At 36.7% G+C, this 23,442-nt stretch overlaps 1 protein-coding gene across 5 annotated transcripts; it reads left to right on the plus strand.

Annotated features, from left to right (window-relative positions):
- The first annotated feature begins 622 nt into the window (after positions 1-622).
- LOC127970616 (SMC5-SMC6 complex localization factor protein 2) lies at positions 623-23,259 on the plus strand. 5 transcript variants are annotated; one of them, XM_052573265.1, is made up of 22 exons: positions 623-729; positions 1,333-1,380; positions 1,568-1,651; positions 2,266-2,666; positions 4,624-4,857; positions 4,962-4,995; positions 5,105-6,060; positions 6,178-6,257; positions 7,408-7,518; positions 8,169-8,336; positions 10,714-10,816; positions 12,452-12,539; positions 12,623-12,764; positions 12,898-12,997; positions 14,003-14,179; positions 14,887-14,981; positions 15,085-15,172; positions 15,363-15,470; positions 16,412-16,489; positions 18,901-18,987; positions 19,090-19,158; positions 21,220-23,259. In XM_052573265.1, the coding sequence occupies exons 3-22, from the start codon at positions 1,618-1,620 to the stop codon at positions 22,405-22,407; spliced, it is 4,341 nt and encodes a 1,446-aa protein (XP_052429225.1). In that variant the 5' UTR covers positions 623-729; positions 1,333-1,380; positions 1,568-1,617; the 3' UTR covers positions 22,408-23,259. The 5 variants fall into 5 exon arrangements, with proteins under 5 accessions (XP_052429225.1, XP_052429228.1, XP_052429229.1 ...); XM_052573268.1 differs by having other exon boundaries at positions 5,108-6,060; XM_052573266.1 differs by lacking the exon at positions 623-729 and adding an exon at positions 761-1,257.
- Positions 23,260-23,442: the final 183 nt, after the last annotated feature.

Consider the following 23,442-nt stretch of genomic DNA (forward strand, 5'->3'; position numbering starts at 1 on the left):
GTCTCAGAAATTCGTCTTACTATTGTGTCATATAAGTGTTAAATTGCATATTTTTGAACTTTGAGCCTCTAAAACTGATTTATCATTCTTCCCACCAGATCACACTACATGGGTCATAAAATAATATTCAACAAAAAAACCAAAAAAACACATATGCAAACTTAAAAATAAAATAAAAATAAATACATGCCTAAATGTTTATAAAACGGTTTATAAAACTTCCCCGTTAAATAAATAAATCTGACTTTTCAAAACAGTGTTGTACAGGGTTAACAGAAGACTTCTTCATGTTTTCATGTTTAAACTGCAAGTGTGGTCGCAAAAGATGTACAGTATGTCATATGACTTCTGACATATACACATCTATATCAGATGTGCATGTTAAACATTAAAATTAACACTTTCTCTAAGCTCATCCATCCAGTCAGTGGTATCATGAAAACATGCAATATTTTCCTTGCATACCTATTTTTTAAAAGGTGTATGTAAAACGGCAAATTTGGTAAAACAAACAAACAAACACATAAAAAAATAATAAATAAATAGTATTTTTGGGTATTGTACGAATTTAATCAGTCTAAGTTACTTTACTCGTATCTAAACGCCTCTAGTGGCCGTTTCCGTGAACTACATCACTCGCTCCTCCTACCTACAGATGGCGGCTCCCCACAAACACAACACCACTTTCTTTCATCATGGAGTGTATCGAAACAGTTTATACAATGGCTGGTACGCATCGCATATCATTTTATTATAACGTTTATGTATACGTTTTACTCTTTTCAAAACTAAACGGACGCGCATGGTAATGTCACCGCCACTCACGCGGTTTGACAGCTAGTAAACTTTGATTTACTAGTCCAGTGTTACTTGCAAAATGTACTATGTATAAAGTTACACTCTAAATAAACAGAATTGATCAAGTAACCGCTCTTTTGTAATGTTAGAGATTTCTTTTGGAGAGCTTGTTTTCGTTTGATTGTGACGTCGGTAAAGTCTCGTGCTTTAAGAGCATCATATTACTGTCAGCGTCTTCCGATAGACGGTCGCCTTTCTGTGTAGTTAATATATTGTTTACGGAAGGATTTGTCATAAAGCATCAGGCACTTAACTGCCTAGTTCGATGACTTGAACTGTTGCCAACTTGCCAGTAGTTTCGTTTCTCGGGACTAGCCCACTTCGTTTCCCGCCCATACACATTTCAATTACAAATAGTGAAAGTCATAAGATTATACAAATGAGAGGGATGCGCTGAACGTAGGTATTTATTTTTCTTCTTTTCCTCTCCAAGACCAACGGCAAAGTTCTTCTCCATTTCTTTTCTTTTTACAGACACACGTCCACCTGATAGGAAACTGAAAGCATGTAACTTTAGCACAGGTCTGTTGAATGTTATCTGTCACTGTCATTTATTTCTATGAAAGTACTGTAATGTATGGTGTGTATTGTAATGGCACAGACTTCTCAAAATAGGATTTGGTTTCTAAACAAATTATAGCCTATTTTGCATGCGCACATGTAAGTTCACTTGTTTTGATACCTGATCCATGCGTCTCACTTTTTTCAGGTCACTCAGAAGACTTTTAAAGACACCTATCTGTGTTTCTTCAGTATAAAATGTCAAGTCTCAAGCAGCACTTCACCTCTATGGGTGAGATTATATGTGGTATTTGTATAGGGATGCTTGGTGATGGGCTGCTGTTGATCTGCTTTTGTGCTTCCTGCGAATGGTAATACTGGATACATTAGCTTGCAGACTTTTCCTCCTGTTTTTTAGACTTAAGGCTGGAATGCGTTGCACGATGATTGCATGAAAATTACAATAGAATAGCCATCATACAATAAATGACTTACAGATGTCAGTCATTCTTAATTCTTAAATCAGACCAAAAACAAACAAACATGCTTGATTCACCAACTGGATTGAATCAAAGTCTGAAGCTACTAATCAGATTCTGTGCCCATCATACACTATGTTGCCCAAAATCTGCAGACTGGCTCTGACATTTGGCAACTATCCACAACTCCATCAGGCTGTAGAAAAGGACAAAAATCTGTGTACAAGTCGTGTAGTATATTCCAGCCAACTGATGCCAATGCTTGTTCATATTTGCATGTCAGTCTTATTTGTGCCAGCTAACAATCTTTATAAGCATGCACTAACATTTAATACAGGTTTGTGAGGTAATTCAGCTGCCATGATGGTATAAAGAGGTTGCTGTTGCACTTCTTGTCTGAATGTCTGACAATGTGTTTGCTTTTAAGTGCAAGAATTAATTCCGCTTGGTGCTCCGCGACGTGACAGTGTAGCTGCCACACCACATCCTGTGTCATGTAGTCCACGTATTGAACCTTCTGAGAAGACTCCAAAACTCTTGAAACCGCTGCCTAATTGCATCCAGCCCACCAAAAACCGTGAGCTGGAGCAGAGGGACAAGACCACTTCAGCTGCACTCAAAGCCTCCAACAAGAGACCAGAACGGGACCGTATTCTCAGTAGCAAAGTTATGAGAAAACTACAACCGAATAATGGCAACATTTACTCTAGGAAGAATGGCTCTGTCAATCACACAGTTAAAAAGGACATCCTACAGAGGAGCAGTTCTTACAACAAAGACAAAGAACTTTCTTATGCACTCAGTAAGGAGCTCAATGAAAACTTAAGGGTAAATGCAACTCTTAATTTTTTCTTAAGTTATTATCCACATTTCTAAGAGTATTGTAAGGCAGCAATTCTCAGGCTTTTTTTTTCAGCCAAATTGAATAAATAAATAAAAAGTTTTATTCTGTGCAATAACAAGAGATAACAGTTGAAAGTAGAGCCGAGCATAAATAGAAGTTAATTTAATGCAAAAATTGACATAACTTTTAATATTTAATTAATTTCCATGACTGGAAAAAAATTGGTATACCTCGAGATATTTAAGTTAATATTTAAATAATTTAATAACACATTTGCTTGTACACAATTTTCTGATGTTGGTTAATGGTCAAATGACATGCAGGTAAACAAACTAAATATTTTATGTCAGTAGTCTTTAATTTTGATTGTTTTTATTTTTAAATTATTATTTAAAAAAAAGTTGTATGACTTATTTCATTATTAGCTTTTCATTGACTCACGAACCACCTGTTCCTATTACTCAATACTCATACTTTACAATGGCCTATCTGTTGAGTTTTTTTTTATCTTCTCTCTCTGGTGATTAACTTCAGGGCTTTGGCAGTCATGGAAAATATTATGGAATTATAAAATGGGGTTTTACAGGATGTAAAGTTATTGAAATCGTAAAATCTAGATTTTTTTATTGAATTTTTTTCCCTATTTATGCTAAGATCTAAATGTTTTATCAGTTATATCTTGCTATTGTGTATAATAAATATTTTAATTGTGATGCCCAGTGTTGGGCACTAACACATTACTTAGTAACACATTACTGTAATTTGATTATTTTTTTAGTAACAGAGTAATCTAATGTGTTATAATTTTAAAAATAGTAATTAGAGTATAGTTACAAGCCGAGGTCTCTATACATTACTGCTGCGTTACGTTGCTGACAGAATGCAGTGTTTTATAATCTAGAGATTGTAAAAAGGATGTAGCACATGCACGGTTGAGTCAAGTGCATTCAGTGGATTAGAGACCTTCTCGCAAAAGACGCGACGCAACAAAGTGCGGTGCGGGACAAGATGGTCGAGTGCCGGTGCAGGCAGACCGCCTTGTGTGTGGGATCTGGGAGAATATTTAACCTAATAATTCACGGAACTGCTGCAAAATCGAAATATCTAAACATAAAATATCTCAAACAAATAAATTGTTATTCATCTATTGCACAAAAGCAACATAAACTAATATAAAATATAAATGAATAACAGGCGCAAGTATATGCAGAATTTCTACTTGGGCTATAACACGTTTTCAGCATTGAGCAATGCAATGCTGAAATTTGCGTGCTCACGAATTCATTATAACACACAAATTGTAGACTTTATGAAATATTCATTATGCATATATTTATTGTGTTAAAACAGAAATTTGTGAGATTGCGATGAACTGAGATGTCTTTTAGAGATTATGAATGCAGCGCTCTTTGCTGGCATTCTGCCAAACCATGTACACAGCAGCTGCTTGCTTTAGTTAAAAATAACAGTGTTCTGTGAATGTTGATGCTTTAATAACAAATATTTATTGGGAGTGTGTGTGCTGGGATTTCATGGAGAAAAAAGTAAGGTAACTAGTAATGTTACTAATTACTTTTGAAATGAAGTAATCAGAGCAGTAATGTGATTACTTTTAAAAGGAGTAATCAGTAATTTGATTACATTTTCAGAGTAACTTAGAGTCCAATTTGTGAGCTTTTCAAGATTGTTCTTTTCTGTGAATCGATCAAATGGGTTGTCAAATAAATCTGAATTATTAATTAATGCATCTGTCCTAATCAAATATGGTGTTTTTTTTTGTTTTTGTTTTTGTTTTTACGTCCAGAAAGGCCTAAGTACTGGAAGTTAATTACTTGAAAAATGTGGGAACCCTGTCATTTAGATTTTGTTAATATTTTTTATAGCTTATGGTTGGTATTTTTTGTATTCTAACTTCATAATCCTCTGATGTTGTGTGTTCAGCGTGGAGGAGGCTCGTTTCAGCCAGATGCTATGAAAGTCCAGAGACATTCTCTTCCTTATACATCTCACTCCAGGCATAACCCTGAGAGTAGTAGTTCCTGCTTATTCCAGCAGAGACCTAAAGCATCAGTTAAGACAGGGGAGCGGATCACCCACCATCCTGATAAGAAAAAAGAAAGACTGGAGAATAGAGACCACAAAACCTCCTATTGTAGTAACATGTCCATACAGAAGGTACAGGTATTTTTGTTGAATAATTTTATGTATGATTTCCACCTTTTTCAAGTGACTATGGATGTCACACATGTTTTCACATATTTTCATTTATTGTTTTACAGAAAGTAAGCAACCCTCACCACAAAAATAATCCAGGTAAGAATTATTACCCTTTGTTGTACTTATGATCTTGCCGAGATTTTTATTTCATAACCTTTAAAACTAAGGTGTTTCTCTTTCTATATCAAATACATCTTTTTGCCAGCAGAGGACAGGATGTCCCTGTCTGGAAAGAGAAAAAAGGAGGGTAGTACAGAAAATGAGAAGGAAATGAAACGCCCATGTGTTGATTTCCAACCCTCTACCAGCTCTGCCAAATGTGCTTTCATGAAGGGCAGCAATGAGTTTGTGATAACCATAAAGGAGAAATCCCATAAAATGCTTCCTGCTGCACCAAACAGCAACAACAAACCCAGACTTCTGCCTTACCTCCCCAGTCAGCTGTTTAAACCATGTAAGGACTCAAGCACAGCAAGCGACAAACCTAACTCATTTAAACTCACTAAATCTCCCACGGTTGCAGAGAAAAAAGACGTTATGGTGACACATGCCAACAAAAATCTCAAAGCTCCACCCAGCCAACCGCATTCACGCAAAGTCTCTCCGAAGTCAAGCACAACGTTCGACAGCATCGAGACGCAACTCTTTACACCAGACTGTTGCTTACCATCGCCCAAAACTCATAATAAAAAAACTAATGCTGAGAGAGAAACTTGGACACAAACAAGCCTCTCTTCCAACCATAAGGAGAGTGTTAAAATTGTCTCGTCCCCCCATCATCTCGATCTAAGGTCACCCTGCATTGCAAAACAAGCCGGTTCATGTAAGATGGAAACGGATGTAAGAATACAGTTGAAAGTGGAGCAGTCACGCAGCCCCAAGGCTGTCATGCCTGTCCCAGCAGTGTCGGTGAATGTAGAAGGATCAAGAGAACAGAAGTGCTGCCCCAAGTGGAAAGATCCCTTAGATATTGAGTTGGGAGACGACTCTGGCGATGAGCTGAGAGAGCACTGCAATATCAGTCTGAGCAGCAGCAGCAGTGGTCTTGAAGATGAGCCGCTGCCATCTCTGGAGAAGCTGATGAGTCGGAGAGACCATGTGCCTGTTACTCCCGAAAAAGATGCTTTTTCAGAGCCCAACACACCTGTCTCAAAAGCAGCTGTAAGTTTAAGGATGTTCAGAAAACATGTCATGACCTCATGTGTCATTAATCAGTCTTTGACATGCCTGAATTTCACAAGAACCTGTTTTTTTTTTTTTATTATTCACCTGTATTAGCCAGAGGCAGTCAAAACCAAAGCCGTTAGTTATCGAAATACACTGGAGCAGATGCTGCAAGAGAAGGAACAATATCAGAGGTGGGTCTGAAAACCTCATTTGTTTTTTCCCCCAACTTGATTCTCAGCATGACTTATTTTGTGCTTGGCAGCCCTTGGTTTGTTGTAGTGCATTGGATATCAGTGATTGAGAAGTCAAAATCTCAATGTAGACAGCTTTTATTAGTGGTGTTTACCAAGGCAGGCATGGCTATTAAAAGGACAGTTCACCTAAAAATGAAAATTCTGTCATAATTTACTCACACTCATGTTCCAAACCCATAACACATAATTTTTTTTTTTTAAATGAAATCTGGGAGATTTCTGTCTCACCTTTGAAAGTCCACACAAAAGTGTTGACACCCGTAGAGATTGTTAAATCAATCAAGCAGTTGAATCCAAGTCTTCCCGAAGAGTCCAGATTGCTCTATAGAATAGATTTTATATAGACTTTTAAATCTGTATATAAATATGTATAAACACTGATCAACACACATACATAGAGAAAATATTTGAGCATTCATTACCATATTTGATCTTCATTTATGTTTTGATAATGGAACAACATGAAGACATGATCAGTCAATTTTGACAGTTTTTTTTCCATTTTAAACCAGCCTTTATATTGCTTGCATTTAGTATTAGTGACTTTTTTTTAGTATTAGCTGTATAGACTACAGGCATGAATGAGAGTTCAAATTGTGACTTGTGACAATAAAATGACAGAAGAATTGCAGTAATACATAAGGTGGACTCTTTTGACAAAACAGTAAGCAACTTGTCAAACATACTAGAACAGTGGTTCTCAACCTTTTGGACTCCAAGGCCCTCCTGTGTCTGTGACAGTAATTGAAGGCCAATATTCTGAGCTCAGGATGAGAATTGCTGCCCTAAAACCAGTGGTAATCTGCTGAAAACTTACAGCTGCAATACTTGTTTACTTCCGAAAATGTAAAACTTTAGTCCTAATTTACCCTTGGTGTATTAATGCCTGGCATTCTGGCTGACAGTATCACTTTGGGTGTGTACAATTGACAGATTGTTGTTTATTCTGACTGTCAGTTTCATAGACCTGTGATTATGCCATGGGAGAATTTGTTGAGACAGATCATGCTGCATTTAGCCGGCAGTCTCGCCCTGATAAATGTCTAATAATTACTTGACACACTTTGTTTTTCATTTGACTACACAGGTCAAAAGAGTTGGAGAGACAATTACTTGAGTCATGTGAAGATGATCTGCTGAATATAGATGAGATTGAGAACAGTGAAAGTAAAGAGGAAGACATCTCACTTGAGCAAAGGTATTTTGTCCATACTGGCTTAACCCTCTCAAGGCAGGCATTGCAGATTTGCAAAAGTAAAGTAACTAAAAACCTTATTACTCCAGATACATAAAATATGTTATAAAAAATTAGTTTACTAAAAACTTTACTAAAGTTACTAAGTTACTAAAACTTAATTTGAGCCTGAGAGGGTTAATAGCTGGCTTCATTCTCATAATTTGTCTTTCAAATTATATTAAAGCTTTTTGGATTTTTAAGTAGATTATGGCAGTCAATTTAAATAGTTTGGAGTCTGAATATATGTGATTAAATTTAGTTTGACTTAGGGATGGGCGATATATCGCATGCGATTGTCACACGCATTTGACAAACTGACAAGCTATGCAATATAGCGTTAATTATCGCAGATGAATCGCCTTCAATAATGAACGCGATATTGCGTAGCTTGTCAGTGATCTACGGCTCTGTCTATTAAATGCCGCTCCATGTGAAAGCAGGTTGAACTGGCTTTACTGACGAAATGCGCATGACAATCGGATGCCATATCCCCATACCTAGTTTGTCTATATGTTCATTCTTTTTTTATTTTATGTAGAATTTTGACAGTCTCGTGAATATGTATAATTAATCTAAAAAAAAATGTGTATATATGTTTACTTTTTTTTTAGGAAATTTTTGCAAAGGTTTTCGGTTGCCTCATGTGCCATCAGGGATATCCACCCAGGAGAGGAAATATTCCTGCCTGCTAGGTTTGGTCGACTCTTCAACCACCGGACTCTGGACCTGAGGAAGATTACTATGACGCCGCATAACAAATCACAACAAATTATCTTTAAGTAAGACTATCATGAAATGTGTTTAAATATTATGTCGAATGTCATATTGTGCTAATTTTTTAAAAGTAAATAAACAGTAGGGGTGTGCCATATCATACTGTCCACAATAACACAGATATAATTTTTTACATTACAAAAAAAATTTGTCATCTCTCAATATCAATGAACAGCAAAATACAATTCAAACCTTTTGTTGTGTGCACGTCATTTTATCAAGGACTGCTTCTCTAATCTTGGCTTTTATCTTCGTTGGCTTCTAATTTTCTTAATTTGTACTAACAAGCTCTCTGAACCACAACCTGTAAGAAAAATTGATACGTAATGTGTACATTTTCAATTGAGCGCTCAAAATATCTGTTTTTTGTGCTAATATGTGATATATACCTAGTGGAGCTTTAGGTTTCCAGGTGAAGCACAATATTACTTACTGGAATAGTTCTGATAATTCACTGTGAACCCACTATTTCCTAAGAATGTGTTGATTAATGTAGACTGACGTTGTTCTAATTACTTAATTTAATAATAAAGAATGTGTGAAGCACACAGACAGACAGACACTTTGCTGCACCGACAGTTATAGGGTTAATACTAGGGGTGCTCCGATCACGATCGGCCGATCGTTAATGCGCATCTCGTCAGTAAAGCCGGTTTTCTAATCAGCTGTTAATTCCATCAGGTGCGTGATTTCACATAGAGCAGCTGTTACTACACAGAGCCGTTGTTAACTGAGAAGATGGGCCAATAAACGCTGAAAATTAACGTGATTTGCGCATCTTCTCTATTAACAACGGCTCTGTGTAGTAGCAGCTGCTCTATGTGAAATCACGCACCTGATGGAATTAACCGCTGATTAGAAAACCGGCTTTACTGAGGAGATACGCATAACGATCGGCCGATCGTGATCGGAGCACCTCTAGTTAATACGGGAGAGACGAGCGAGTTATAAGGCTGGTGCTCCTGTGATACAGCTGTTCTTAAAAGTTAAGACAGCATCTTTTGTCTGTTGTTCTTAAAACATTACATATTTTGGTTTACAAACTATTGTTTTAATGGTTAGTCACATTAGCACTCGACTAACGTACCATCCATTATTGTCTTAAGTGTTAACAGTTTAGGAGCTAAACTTTAGCTGTGTGCACGATTCAATTGCATATGTTGTTTTTTTTTGACCTTATAAAAATGGATTGGTGCACTCCATTATAGTTTTGTGTAAAAAGGTGCTTTGTCAATGGTAGCGCTGGCTAACTGGTTCGAGGAGATCTCTCTGTGCCAGTCACAACAGACTTGGCCAGCTGACCAATCAGAGCAGAGTAGGCTTAAGAAAGGGAGTGGTTTGCTCTGAACTTGCTAGCAACGAATCGTTTCTAAATCATTGGCAAATGACTCTAATATTAAATGTGTATTCTGAGAAAATAACAATGTTTTCTGACCTTAGATGTATTTAAACCTGTTGTAGGGAACTCAACACAATATTAAGACACTTTAAAATACCATATGACCTCTTTAAGTCACTCTCGCTGTATTTTGACATCATACACCGATCAGTCTGCTTAAAGTCAACAAAGCAAGGCAACTATTGATGCGAGGCAACTGCTACTCAAGTTTTGATAGCATTTTTATTAAATTTTTTATAAGCAATGAGTGTTTTGGATTTTGAAGGTTTGTTTGGATTGCTGCTGTTTGTTTACATTTGAACTTAAAAAGGTCAGTTTTATTAGGTGACAATATTGTGCAGGCTTCTGAAGAGTTACAAGGTGAAAATTACTTAAATTAGTTATTGTCAAACTAAAGTGATAAGGAGTTATGTTATACTTTTACTTAAGATTTCCATTGAAAAAACTACCAAGGCTGCTTTTGTACTTTGCTTACATTTGACTATGTTACTGTGTCACTAATATTGCACTATAATGCTGCTTCTGCTACCTTATGATAATAGATTTACTCTTCAATTGAGGTAGTCTGTCATCAATGACAGAAGCATATTGGAAAAGGATTGAAAATGCCCTTCATTATGTTTGCACTAATAAATGCCACTGCCTGCCAGCTTCAATCACCTATAAAACACTGTTCCATATTTTTTTGTATATCGTCATAAATATCATTATTGCCAATATTCTTGAAATATTGTGATATAATTTTGAGGCTATATCGCCCACCCCTAATAAACTAACTGATTTAATCTTTCCATTTTAGTAATAGATGATACCTGTCTGATGACACCTTGAACTCAATATCAAATGTAGTAGCACAGCGAGTTCACTACTCAAAAAATTAGCAAAATAGGAGATGCATCAGTGATTATTTCTGTTATGTTCATTTGCAATTGGGCTTGGTGTTACACTTTTCAATATGAGTGTTTTGTTTTTGTCCTCTATAGGGCCCGTACTGAGCATGTGCTGTCTCTGATCAGTGCTGGCTTGTTGAGGAAAGCCTACTTTTCTTTCCCTTGTCAGCCTGAGGTTACACGCTGGCTTTTCCAGGTAAAATCACCCTCTTTCCTCATATTTTCTGTCTTGCGAAACACTTTGTGCTTAGTCAGTAACACATGGATGTACTTTACAGTGGGGCAAAAAATATGGACAATTAATCTACAATTAAAATATATATGAACGCTACATGCTTTGATATTTTGCAGTGCTCTTTTTAGGGCCACTGTCTTTGTAGTCTCATGTTGATCTCATCAGCTGTTTATTTTTTTATGAGTTGTTGTAGGTAATGTATGTATTTTTAGCATTTCTTTTGTATTGTTATATGGTTTGGGGCTTAAAGTTCTCTGGCACCATGCCGGATCTCCAGCATGCAGCATTTGGCTGCAGAAAAAAAAGTAATCCTACATAAAAAAAAAAAGTGTTAATTTCACTTTGGAGTCCTTGAGTTTGCCTACCAATAGTATGAGAGGAGCACAGCATTCACTCTAAACCAAACAAATTTTACTAGCCAATCAGAAATGTTTTGCACTTATAAATACGAGACATGCATAACAGTATCCAATTGCAGAGTCGAAGCACCTGATGAATAGAGGAGCCTGACATGTTGAAAAAAAGTAGCGGAGCTTTGTAAACAGCTCAAAGTAATCATGTCATCTTCATAAGAACGATATGATCTCCAGAACATATTACTGGGATTTTTTAAAAGGTCCTGCTCACATATAATCTCTGAATGGTAACTTACTGGTAATTTACCAGTAAAGACTGTATGTGTTTAAGGGTCTAAACTCTTCCTCTGTATATGCGGTGAATTTGAATTGCTCATCATTCATCTGGGAAAACAGTAGGCATTATCTCACTAGATTTGTAACGTAAATAATTTATAAACCTTTGCCAACACAGGAGAATACATCAACCTGTTTCTAAATATGCCATTTATTGGATGTTTATTGAGTTTGCATGTGGCCAGATATTATAATTTTATGGATTTAAACATTGTTTAATCATGCTGTAAAGTGAAACGTCACCAGCCCGTTGGCGTCCTCTGCAGGTATTTGTTATAATACATTATGTACTTACGTTGGTTATGTTCATATTATGTATAGCAGTGTTTCTCAAACCTCTCCATGAAGTACCCCCATCACTGCACGGTTAGTATGTCTCCCTTTATCTGACACACAAACTTCAGGTCTTGCAGTCTCCACTAATGAGCTGATGAGTTGAATCAGATGTGATAATCTAGGGAGACATACAAAAGGTGAAGGACTGGGGGTACTCTCAATCCGTTTGAATAAGGAAAACAATAACTTTGCCATAGTATCCTTTCAAATGTTAAAGAAAGGATGCCCCACCCCCGGAATAAAGTTCAGGCTCAGGAATTTTTTGTATTTATTTATTTTTTGTTTAAACCCCTGATGGTTGTTATTGACGTTTTATGTTCTCTGTTCCTATGATATTTATTTGACTCATTGCGTTTTGTTCACACCATCTTATATTCTCTCACGGGAAACCTGTATACCCTTGGGACATTTATGTTTAAACCTGTCAAAACGTATACACTACAGTTGGATTACTTTCATGAGAGTTTATGCTTTTAGTACCCCAACATGCATACAACTTTGTAGACTCAACTCATTTGGTCCAGTAGCCAAGATGTATATATAGCTAATAACTATAATGCTTTTTCAGATGATGTCAGTTTACCCAAACCCAATTATTTCCTCACACATCATGCAGTCCTTGCAAACCATTGCTCTGTCTGCTGCTCAACACATAGGTATGCCTTAAAGACCTCATACTGGCCAAATATGCTGTTCCTGGACAACTGATAAAGCACTAAAATTGACTGTTGTGTTATAGTTGAACACCAGAGCCAAAGTTTTAAAGTGTGGGTACCCTCTGTACGTGACATCACCCTGGTTTTCCTGAACATGGGGGCATCATTCATCAGTCTGTTCCCTCTTGAGGCTCTGCAACCCCCTTTTACTGAAGGAGACCTTTTGTGAGTTTTTCTCCCGCAGTCTGCAGCATTTTACTTCTATACCAGTCATATGTTTTTATCATTCAGCATATTTGACATAAGCCATGATTATACTACAAATGCTTCATAAAAATGCATATATATGTGTTGGCAGAGAGAGCTTTCAGTTGGAAGAAACCAGCCAAGACCGAGTGATATCTGACATGAAAGACAATGGCACTTTACTGACACATAATTTGGAGAGTGTTCTCAACGTAAGATGAGTATTTTTATAATGTGTTTGTCATGTTTTGTGTAGTAGGCTATTTTTCATTTGTTTAACTGTAATTTAACTTTAAATCAGTGCTGTCAAGCAATTAATCACGATTAATCGCATCCAAAACCTTTTGTTTACATAATATATATGTGTGTACTGTATATATTTATTATGTATACATAAATACACACAAATGCATGTATATATTTCAGTTTTTTTTCAATATATTAAATGTTTATATATAATACTAACTATACATGCAAATACGTGTAAATATTTTCAAAATATATACTGTATGTGTGTGCATTTACAGTACAGACCAAAAGTTTGGACACACCTTCTCATTCAAAGAGTTTTCTTTATTTTCATGACTATGGAAATTGTAGATTCACACTGAATGCATCAAAACTATGAATTAACACATATGGAATTATATATGGAATTATATACATAACAAAAAAGTGTGAAACAACTGAAATATGTCGTAGCCACCTTTTGCTTTGATTACTGCTTTGCACACTCTTGGCATTCTCTTGATGAGCTTCAAGAGGTAGTCACCTGAAATGGTCTTCCAACAGTCTTGAAGGAGTTCCCCGAGAGATGCTTAGCACTTGTTGGCCCTTTTGCCTTCTGTCTGCGGTCCAGCTCACCCCTAAACCATCTCGATTGGGTTCAGGTCCGGTGACTGTCGAGGCCAGGTCATCTGGCGCAGCACCCCATCACTCTCCTTCTTGGTCAAATAGCCCTTGATGCCTTCAGTGTGACTCTACAATTTTCAGAGTCATGAAAATAAAGAAAACTCTTTGAATGAGAAGCTGTGTCCAAACTTTTGGTCTGTACTGTATTCATACAAAATAAATATATATAGTACACACACATATATTATGTAATCAAAGACTTCTATTTTGGATGCAATTAATCATATGACAGCACTACTTTAAAAGCAGTAGTAAGAGTCAGTCTATTTTGTGCCTTTATTTATTTATTTTCTTAATTTGTTCAGTACCTCTCCCTGTGTACTACATTGTGTCCGAGAGCATACACTGATGAGGAGCTGGTCTTGCTTCTCACAATGGTGTGTAGAATTGGACTGGAGACTCATTTTCAGCTGCTGCCAACTGGACACTTTAGCATCCTGCTCCAGAATCTGCTTAAAAATATCACACGCTGGGACGAACAGGTCAGGAAGAGTGTTTAATACTCAGGCTACAGCATGTCTACATTAATCCGGATGCATTTGAAAACTGCTTTTTCGTTTTTCAAATGCTCTACGTCCACACTTGCATTTTCAATTATTTTCCAAAAGTCTCATCCAGACTGATACAACAGAAAACTTTCATTTCAATTCGCTTTCATGTTTTGCCGCAAATAGCGATGGCGAGTTAATTTGCTTTCATCTTTGCAGGAGTGTGATATTAAGAGTGTACAAAGTAGCACATCTGTAGCAATAGTGTGAAAGTGCGCATAACGTGCACAATACCAGTATAAACACAGATATCTATTGGTATAATATGCGTCACATGACTAAACTTGCGTCATAGTTTTCAGAAGCCTCCGTTTTCACAGTCCACACTACAACACAAAAACAGCGTTTTCAGAGTTATCCACTTTGGAGAGCGTTTATAAAAAGCTCAGTTTTCCTTGATTAAAACGCAGTCTCAATGGGGACAGAAGGCCAAAACTTAGAAAAAAAAGTTTTCATTTGAAAGCGTATAAATGTGGACATGGGCTCATATTTCTCAAAAATGAGTATTCTGTCATCATTTACTTGCCCTCATGCCATCCCAAACAATTATAATTTTGGTGAAAACAAACTACTTAACTACCCATTAATTATTAGTTTATCATCTTCTCACATTTAACAAGATTTCCCTTTCTTCTGTGTAGATATCTAAAGCTTGTCAGACCCTGACTGATTTGTCAGAAGATCATCACAATCTCAGGAGACTTGTTTATCTTCTTCCAGATAGCAGTCGTGGAAAGTAAGGGAAACCCTGTAATGCAATATAAATATTTATTCTACTATTTTTTTTTTTTTTACTTTAAGTGCTTTCTGTAATTTTTCATCTGCTATTTCTTTAACAGGCAATTAAAACGACACCTGAGTGTATCTATCATCTCAAAGCTCTTGAATCACACCTGCACTTATAAACCATCAGGGACAGAGTTTAAGGTGAGAATAATCCATACAATATTAGCAGCTTTTCAGTGTTCAGACAGTTTAGCACTATAGATGCTTTTTGGTTTGTGATGAGAGCAATTATGCAGGTGTATCAACCACTGACTACACTTGGCTGGCCAAGCTTTTGTCAAATCACTTTAATTTTTGTAAAATTTCTTTGTTACTATCACAATTTTTCCAGCTGTCTGAGCTGAAACCTTACCTACCTCAAATGCGTCCCTCGTCCCTACTGAAAGTCCTCAGGTCTGCAAGGAGTGCAGAAGATTGTGATACCAATCTAGACCAACAAGTAAGTAAAAAGTTGGTAAAAGGGCTGAGAGCTATTGGATCATTACTTTTTTAGGGTGCTTTCACACCTGGCGCATTTTTCCGTTACCTGGCACGTTTCCCCCCTTAGCTCAGTTAGTTTGGGCATACAGTATGTGAACACGGCAATCACATTCACTTCCACACCAAAACAATCGGTCAGAGATTGCCTGAAAAAGGAAAAAGGTTGGCTTTACTTGATTGAAAATGAACTCTGGGGCGGTTTGGTTGTAGTGAGAAAGAAATCCGATCCAACGGACCAGCGAACCAGGCTATATCCAGTGTATGATGGGTAATTATGGAAGTTCTGTGGAAAGCAGTAGACGGACCCGGCGTCCCTATTGTGCATACTATCCACCCAATCTGCCCTAAATAGTATTGAAAATTACTAATATCATATAGAATTTAGGATAGATAGTATGCACATTGGGAGGCAGGCGATATCTGTGGGTGAGCACATCTTCGCCATTCAAAATCAAAGTCCACCTTTTCTTTTTATAATGCCGTCTTATTGCTCTTCTTCGTAGTAACTGTTAGGTGCATTTTAAATGTTTTCCAGATGAATCCGGGACTCCTGTTCAAAATTATAAATTAATATAATGACATCTCAAAGTTGTTGTCGTGCCATCTTGACGGATGACCACTATGAGTGGAATTCTGGAAAATGAACCGTGGTACTTTGACCAATGAGAGCACAGTTTAACCGCATGTGACTGTATTTACAATTTTGGTCTGTTTAGAAACTTTGCCGAGTGAAAGGGAACCGCACCAAGAATAAAAAGCAACATTGTAATTATTTTAATCCCTGTTTTAGAACAAAGCAGTCGATCTACAGGTGTGAAAGCACCCTTAATATCCAAGAGTGATACAGTAAAACCACTTGATTGAGTTTAATAAGCTGATAAATGATCTTCTTTCATACAGGCATATTACCTCTGCTACAGCCTTTTGACTTTGACAAATGAAGCCTCCAATTTTGAGTTTTTACCCTCAGCTCAGAGAGTAAGTGTTCAATTTCTCTTTTTATATTATTATATAGCAAGCAAGGAAATCTTCATTATTTGATTGTATTTTAGGGAATTACAATCCAATTCCAAAACTGTTCTTAAAGTATCTTACTTGTCATTGTTATGCGTTTTTATGTTTGGTCAGACATGTTTTTTCATTCAGTACAATTATTGATGATGGACTTAGAAATAAGAGTTTTGTGGATTGATCAAGAAGAATCGAGATGCTCTTTGAATAGATTTTACAGTTTAGATATAAAGGAGCAGTGTTAATGAATCAGTCACAGAAAGACCCTGTCAGTGGACACAGCCCCACTCTGTCTTCTGGTGCCACGCTCAGCTGCAGGGACCAATTATGAACATAACTAACTTTACTCTTTAGAAAGCAGCTCTTGTGTGAATTGAAGTGAGGGATGATTTTACTGACTAAAAGCATGATAGCATGATGTTTGGGGGGGGTATGCATCTTTTTTTTTTTTTTCATTGTTCATTAAATCTTAAGATCAGTGTCATTCATTCTCAGATTTCTGACAAAATTCTAATCTGTGTATGTCTGTGTTTGTGTGTTTTCTCTGGAATGGCAATCATCTGAATAGACGATTGGTTGATTTTATTAATTGTTTTAATAATTTGGTTTAAAAAATGTTTTTGAAAAATTGTGAAATAACAACTACATGAACACAAGGAATGATGAAATATTATATAATTATTTATTTATTAATTATTATTTTTATAGTTTTTAAATACACTAATATTATTAAGTAAGTTATGGTCAATATGGCTAAATAAACCCAACAAGACTTGTCATGTCTTGTATCATCCCAAAGGGACTTATTTTTTATGAAGACTGAAAGACTGTCCATAATCTTACATTTACTTGCAAAACAATGAATATATAATAGACAAATCTTTGAATCGATTTTTAAAATCAGACTTAGTTAGTTAGTTAGTTAGTTAGTTAGTTAGTTAGTAGTACTTTATTGTTCAGCCTAAGCTGAAAATTGATCTTTGGTCTCGCCATACAATCACAAAACAATTAACAATACACAACAAACAATGAATACACCTAGCCATACACACATCCACAATAAAAAAATTCAAATATACATTCCTACCTCTTATTCAAAAGACTTATTGCATTTGGTACTAAGGTTTGTTTATATATTGCTTTCATTGCTTTTGGTGTTCTTTAACAACGACCTGATGGTAATAATTCAAAAACATGATTCAAGGGGTGTGTTGTGTCTCTTGTTATAATCAAAGCTTTTCTCTGAATAGCAATTTGGTATAAGTGAGTGACTGACTTTTGCTTTAATCCTATAATTTTCCCAGCTACTCTTATAATTCTGTCTAATTTAACTTTATTCACAGAAGTAACTCGTTCGAACCACACAGTTATATTATACCCTAAAACACTCTCAATTAAGCCTGTATAAACTCTTTGCAACACAGCTTTGCTCACACAAAATTCTTTCAGTTTCCTTAGCAAGAATAGTCTTTGATTTGCTTTCTTACAAATAAGAGCCACATTATCAGAGAAGTTCAATTTACAGTCTATCATGATTCCTAAATACTTAAAAGTCTTCACAATTTCAACAGTTTGATCACATAACATTATTTCTGTTGGAGGCTCTGGATGATTTAAAATCAACTCTTTTGTTTTACTTACATTTATCAATAAAGAACTTTCTTCACACCATTTTTCTAGTTTCAAAACCTGCTCCTCGTACTCAAGATGCACACAGTCTTTCCATAAAAGTGCCACAAGTGCCATATCATCTGCATATTTATATAGTTTGTAATTCTCATGCTGCACTCTTATACCACTTGTATAAACAGAAAATAAAAGGGGTGACAGGACGCATCCTTGGGGTGCCACCGTGTTTAAGGATATAATATCTGATTTGAAACCCCGAGCACAAACTTGCTGTGGTCGATTTTTAAAAAGATTCTTTATCCAATGAACTATTCCCCCATTCACACCTAGAACCAGGAGACGTTCCAAGAGTAAATGTATCTCTATGGTATTAAAGGCAGAGGTGTAATCTATAAAAAGACCACACACATAACCCTTTGCTTGTTGTAAATGGCTAGAAATTGTATCGACCAAAGTGAGCATTGCATCCTCTGTTCCTCTTTGTGATTTATATGCAAATTACAGTACATCTAATTGTTCTGATATTTATGGTTTTAGATGATAAAACCCATTTCTAATGTAGTTTTTGCCGTGTTAAATCCCAAGTGCACAACAAAAGCTTGCTGCGACAGGTCTAATTTAATCCCTCAATATTGTATGAATAAAGTAAGGCACATCTGACTGTGCCTTAGTCTTTGTCTTGTCAGTATTGTTTCATATCACAATTGTATTACTAAATTAGACTAACTCGAGCCCTCTTTCACTGTCAGGACGATCTGCAGAGTCTTTCTTCTCAGCTGGAGAAGCACATTAAGTGTGACATAAGGGAGAGTGAGAAAATGCTGTATAGGAGCAAGGTAAAGAGCAGCTTCATTCTGTTCTCTGAGAATTCCTCATTCTGTTTATATCAAAGGAGATCCAGATTTTTATTGACAGTGTGATTGGCTTTTCTTCTGTAGGTGAAAGACTTTGTGGCAAGGATATACACCAAGTGGCAGGTGCTTCTAACACGATCAAGACCTCAGGAGGTAATGTAAAAGAATACAGTGAACTGAAGAATACAAGAATACTGTTAACTGATGCTGATAAAAGCTGTTGTCATTTTTGGCTGGCTGTGAAGGCCACATTTTGTTTACAAGTGTTTTTCGGAATTTAAGCAGCATGAGTGATTGAAGGTTCACCGGTTTGTGAACTTAACTAATTAAAATTAAAGGTTAATACTTGAGTTTTAGAAGACCAATTCACAATATTTACTAGTTTCATGTTATCATGTATATTATTAGCACATTGGCTGTTTATTACTACTTGTAAAGAACATATTAATGCCGTATTCTGCATGACCATAACAGTAACTACCTTACTGTTAATAAGCAGGAAATCAGGAGTTTGAGGCAAAAGTTGTAGTTAATTGGTTAGTTCACCCAAAAATGAAAATTATGTCATTAATAACTCACCCTTATGCTGTTCCAAACATGTAAGAACTCCTTTTATTTTCGGAACACAGTTTAAGATATTTTAGATTTAGTCCGAGAGCTCTCAGTCCCTCTATTGAAGCTGTGTGTACGGTATACTGTCCATGTCCATGTCCAGAAAGGTAAGAAAAACATCATCAAAGTAGTCCATGTGACATCAGAGGGTCAGTTAGAATTTTTTGAAGCATTGTAAATACATTTTGGTCCAAAAATATAGCAAAAACTATGACTTTATTCAGCATTGTCTTCTCTTCCATGTCTGTGTGAGAGAGAGTTCAAATCAAAGCAGTCTGGACATCTGGTTCGCAAACGAATCATTCAGTTCACCAAATCAAACTGAATCGTTTTAAACGGTCCGCATCTTTAATACACATTAATTCACAAATGACTTAAGCTGTTAACTTTTTAATGTTGCTGACACTCCCTCTAAGTTCAAACAAACCAATATCCCGGAGTAATTCATGTACTCAAACACTGATTGAACTGCTGTGAAGGGAGAACTGAAGATGAACACCGAGCCGACCCAGATAACGAACAAAACATTGACTTGTTCACGAGTCAAGAACCGTTTCTGTCAGACGTGTCCGATTCGAGAACCGAGGAGCTGATGATACTGCGCATGTGTGATTCAGCATGAAGAGCGTCTGAACTGATTCTTTTGGTGATTGATTCTGAACTGATTCTGTGCTAGTGTTATGAGCGTGGGTACACCGAAGGCTTGAATCAAGGGCAATCATCGCAAATGACGCCATTACGTCAAGCGCAAAAGAACCGGTGAACCGTTTTCTTCAACCGGTTTATTGAATCGAACTGTCCGAAAGAACTACTGGTGATCCGAACACCGATGCAACCGGTTCTTCACTCGTGAACGAGTCAGTCTATTGTTCGTTATCTGGCTCGGCTCTGTGTTCATCTTCACAGCAGTTCAGTCAGTGTACTGTTTGAGTGCATGCATTACTCCGGGATATTGGTTTGTTTGAACTCAGAGGGAGTGTCAGCCACATTTAAAAAAAAGTTAACATCTTAAGTCATTTGTGGATTAATGCGTATTAGAGATGTGAACCGGTTAAACCGATTCAGTTTGATTTGGTGAACTGAATGATTCGTTCGCGAACCGGATATCCAGACTGCTTTGATTTGAACTCTCTCTCACAACAGACACGGAAGAGAAGACAATGCTGAATAAAGTCGTCATTTTTGCTATTTTTGGACCAAAATGTATTTTTGATGCTTCAAAAAATTCCAACTGACCCTCTGATGTCACATGGACTACTTTGATGATGTTTTTCTTACCTGTCTGGACATGGACAATATATCGTACACACAGCTTCAATAGAGGGACTGAGAGCTCTCGGACTAAATCTAAAATATCTTAAACTGTGTTCCTAAGATAAAAGGAGGTCTTACATGTTTGGGACAGCATAAGGGTGAGTTATTAATGACATAATTTTCATTTTTGGGCGAACTAACCCTTTAATAGTAAGAGTTGGTTCCCAAACTAAAGTGTGACACAAGAAGTCAGTCATACGGGTTTGAAACCTGAGGGTGAGTAAGTGATGACTGAATTTTCATTATTGGGTGAACCGTGCTTCAGTAAGCCTCTTGTGCAATTCACAGGGAAAGCTGTATGATTACTGGAAGCCCCCACCAGAGGATGAGGTGTCCAGCTGTCCTCAAGACAAGTCATGCATCAAATCACAAGATAATTCAGAGAGTGCAGAAGAAACTCTGACAGAAGAGTGGAGCGTTGCAGACTCAGATGAAGATGCTGAGAGCAAAGAGGAAGATTGTGAGGAACCTCAGCTTCTGGAGAGTGAGGTGAAGATTGAACGGAATGATGAAGATTGTGTGGAAGACACCAGAGATGTAGAGGAGGAAAAGGATGAGCCAAAGCAACAGATGATGGAACTTGAGGACGATAGAAAGTTTGAACTAATATCTGATGAAGAGCTTTCTGAAACTCATGAAGACTCAGATTGTGAGGAACCTCAGCCTCTGGAGAGTGAGGTGAAGATTGAACAGGGTGATGAAGATTGTGTGGAAGACATCAGTGATGTGGAGAATAAAAAGGATGAGCCAAAGCAACAGATGATGGAACTTGTGGACGATAGAAAGTTTGAACCAATATCTGATGAAGAGCTGTCTGAAACTCATGAAGACTCAGAGTGTGAGGAGCCTCAGCCACTGGTGAGTGAGGAGAAGACCAAACAGAGTGATGAAGATTGTGTGGAAGACATCAGTGATGTAGAGGAAGAAAAGGATGAGCCAAAGCAACAGATGATGGAACTAGAGGACGATAGAAAGTTTGAACCAATATCTGATGAAGAGCTGTCTGAAACTCATGAAGACTCAGAGTATGAGGAACCTCAGTCTCTGGAGAGTGAAGAGAAGATGAGACGAGATGATGAAGATTGTGTGGAAGACATCGGTGATGTAGACGAGGAAACATTCAAGCCAAAGCAACAGATGATGGAAATAGACGACGATAGAAAGTTTGAACCAATATCTGATGAAGAGCTGTCTGAAACTCATGAAGACTCGGAGTGTGAGGAACCTCAGTCTCTGGAGAGTGAAGAGAAGATCGAACAGGGTGATGAAGATTGTGTGGAAGACATCAGTGATGTAGAGGAGGAAAAGGATGAGCCAAAGCAACCGATGATGGAACTAAAAGATGATAGAAAGTTTGAACCAATATCTGATGAAGAGCTGTCTGAAACTCATGAAGACTCAGAGTATGAGGATGACGAAGATGATCTCATGAACAGAGAAGAAGAGCTTCTAAAAGATGAAGAGCCTCATGAGTAAATCATAAAGTACATACCTGTATAAGAAATCATTGAGGGGTTAGTGATGCTAGAGAACTTGTTAGAGAAAAACAAAGAGCTGTTGGAGATGAAAGAGGAAAAATAAGGAAGGAAGGAGGAGAGGGATGGGTTTGGAGGCGTCTGAGAAAAAACAGAACTATTCTCAGGTCATTTTGAGAGAATTTACACTGCACCTTTGCCACCATCCATGCATAAATACTACGTGTTTTTTTTTTTTGCATTCGTTAATTGTTATAGAATCGTTCAGTAACACACATCATGCATGTAGTTGTTTACATCTTGTTTATAATATATTTTGTATGTTTTGTGCATTTACCAGTTGTTTTTTTACAAGATTCTTCTTTTTTAGGATATAGGGTGTCTTATTTAATGTTTGGCCTCTGTGTCTCTGAAAATGAGACCATGAGAACATATTTTTATACCCATATATTTCATAAGTTATTACTTGTACTATCTGGTTAGTGTGCATACTGATAGTTTACAGGATCTACTCTTTATGGTGCTGTCTAATCTATTCAATTTTTTGACTTTTCCAAAAATCTGGGCCATCTTTAACCAGAAAATATTAACAGCAAAAACAAGGGCTTTAATAAGTCAACTTTTTTATGTGGGTTCCAAGGATGTTTAAGCATCTGAGTAGGTTTGAGTACAGAGTGAATATAGTGTGTTTTTATGATTTTGTAAGCAATCCAGTCTTCCTCGAAAAAGACAAAATTGAGAGTGATTTTTGTCATAAAGATTATTTAAAAACTGATTTCTGTATTTCTTAAATAGTGTGAGATAAAATCCTTTGGTTATTTCTATTAAAATAAATACTTGTTCTAATAAAAAAGGTCTCTGTGTGTGTTTCCATTCACACTCCTGACTAGCCTGGTCTTACAAGTGTTTACATCATAATCTTCTCTTCCAAATGGTTGTGGTAATGGAGCAACATGTACGATTTTAAAAAAGAACTCCTATTACATGCGTATTCAAAAATGTGTATTTCGTATTGCGCATTAATCTGTTCCTATTG

The sequence above is a fragment of the Carassius gibelio genome, chromosome B13, assembly GCF_023724105.1.
Source record: "Carassius gibelio isolate Cgi1373 ecotype wild population from Czech Republic chromosome B13, carGib1.2-hapl.c, whole genome shotgun sequence".
Lineage (NCBI taxonomy): Eukaryota > Metazoa > Chordata > Actinopteri > Cypriniformes > Cyprinidae > Carassius > Carassius gibelio.

Coding starts and splice junctions, on each gene's coding strand:
- LOC127970616 (XM_052573265.1), top strand. CDS start 1,618: ATGTCAAGTCTCAAGCAGCACTTCACCTCTATGG. Junction 2,667..4,623: donor AGCTCAATGAAAACTTAAGG/GTAAATGCAACT, acceptor TTGTGTGTTCAG/CGTGGAGGAGGCTCGTTTCA. Junction 10,817..12,451: donor TTACACGCTGGCTTTTCCAG/GTAAAATCACCC, acceptor ATGCTTTTTCAG/ATGATGTCAGTTTACCCAAA.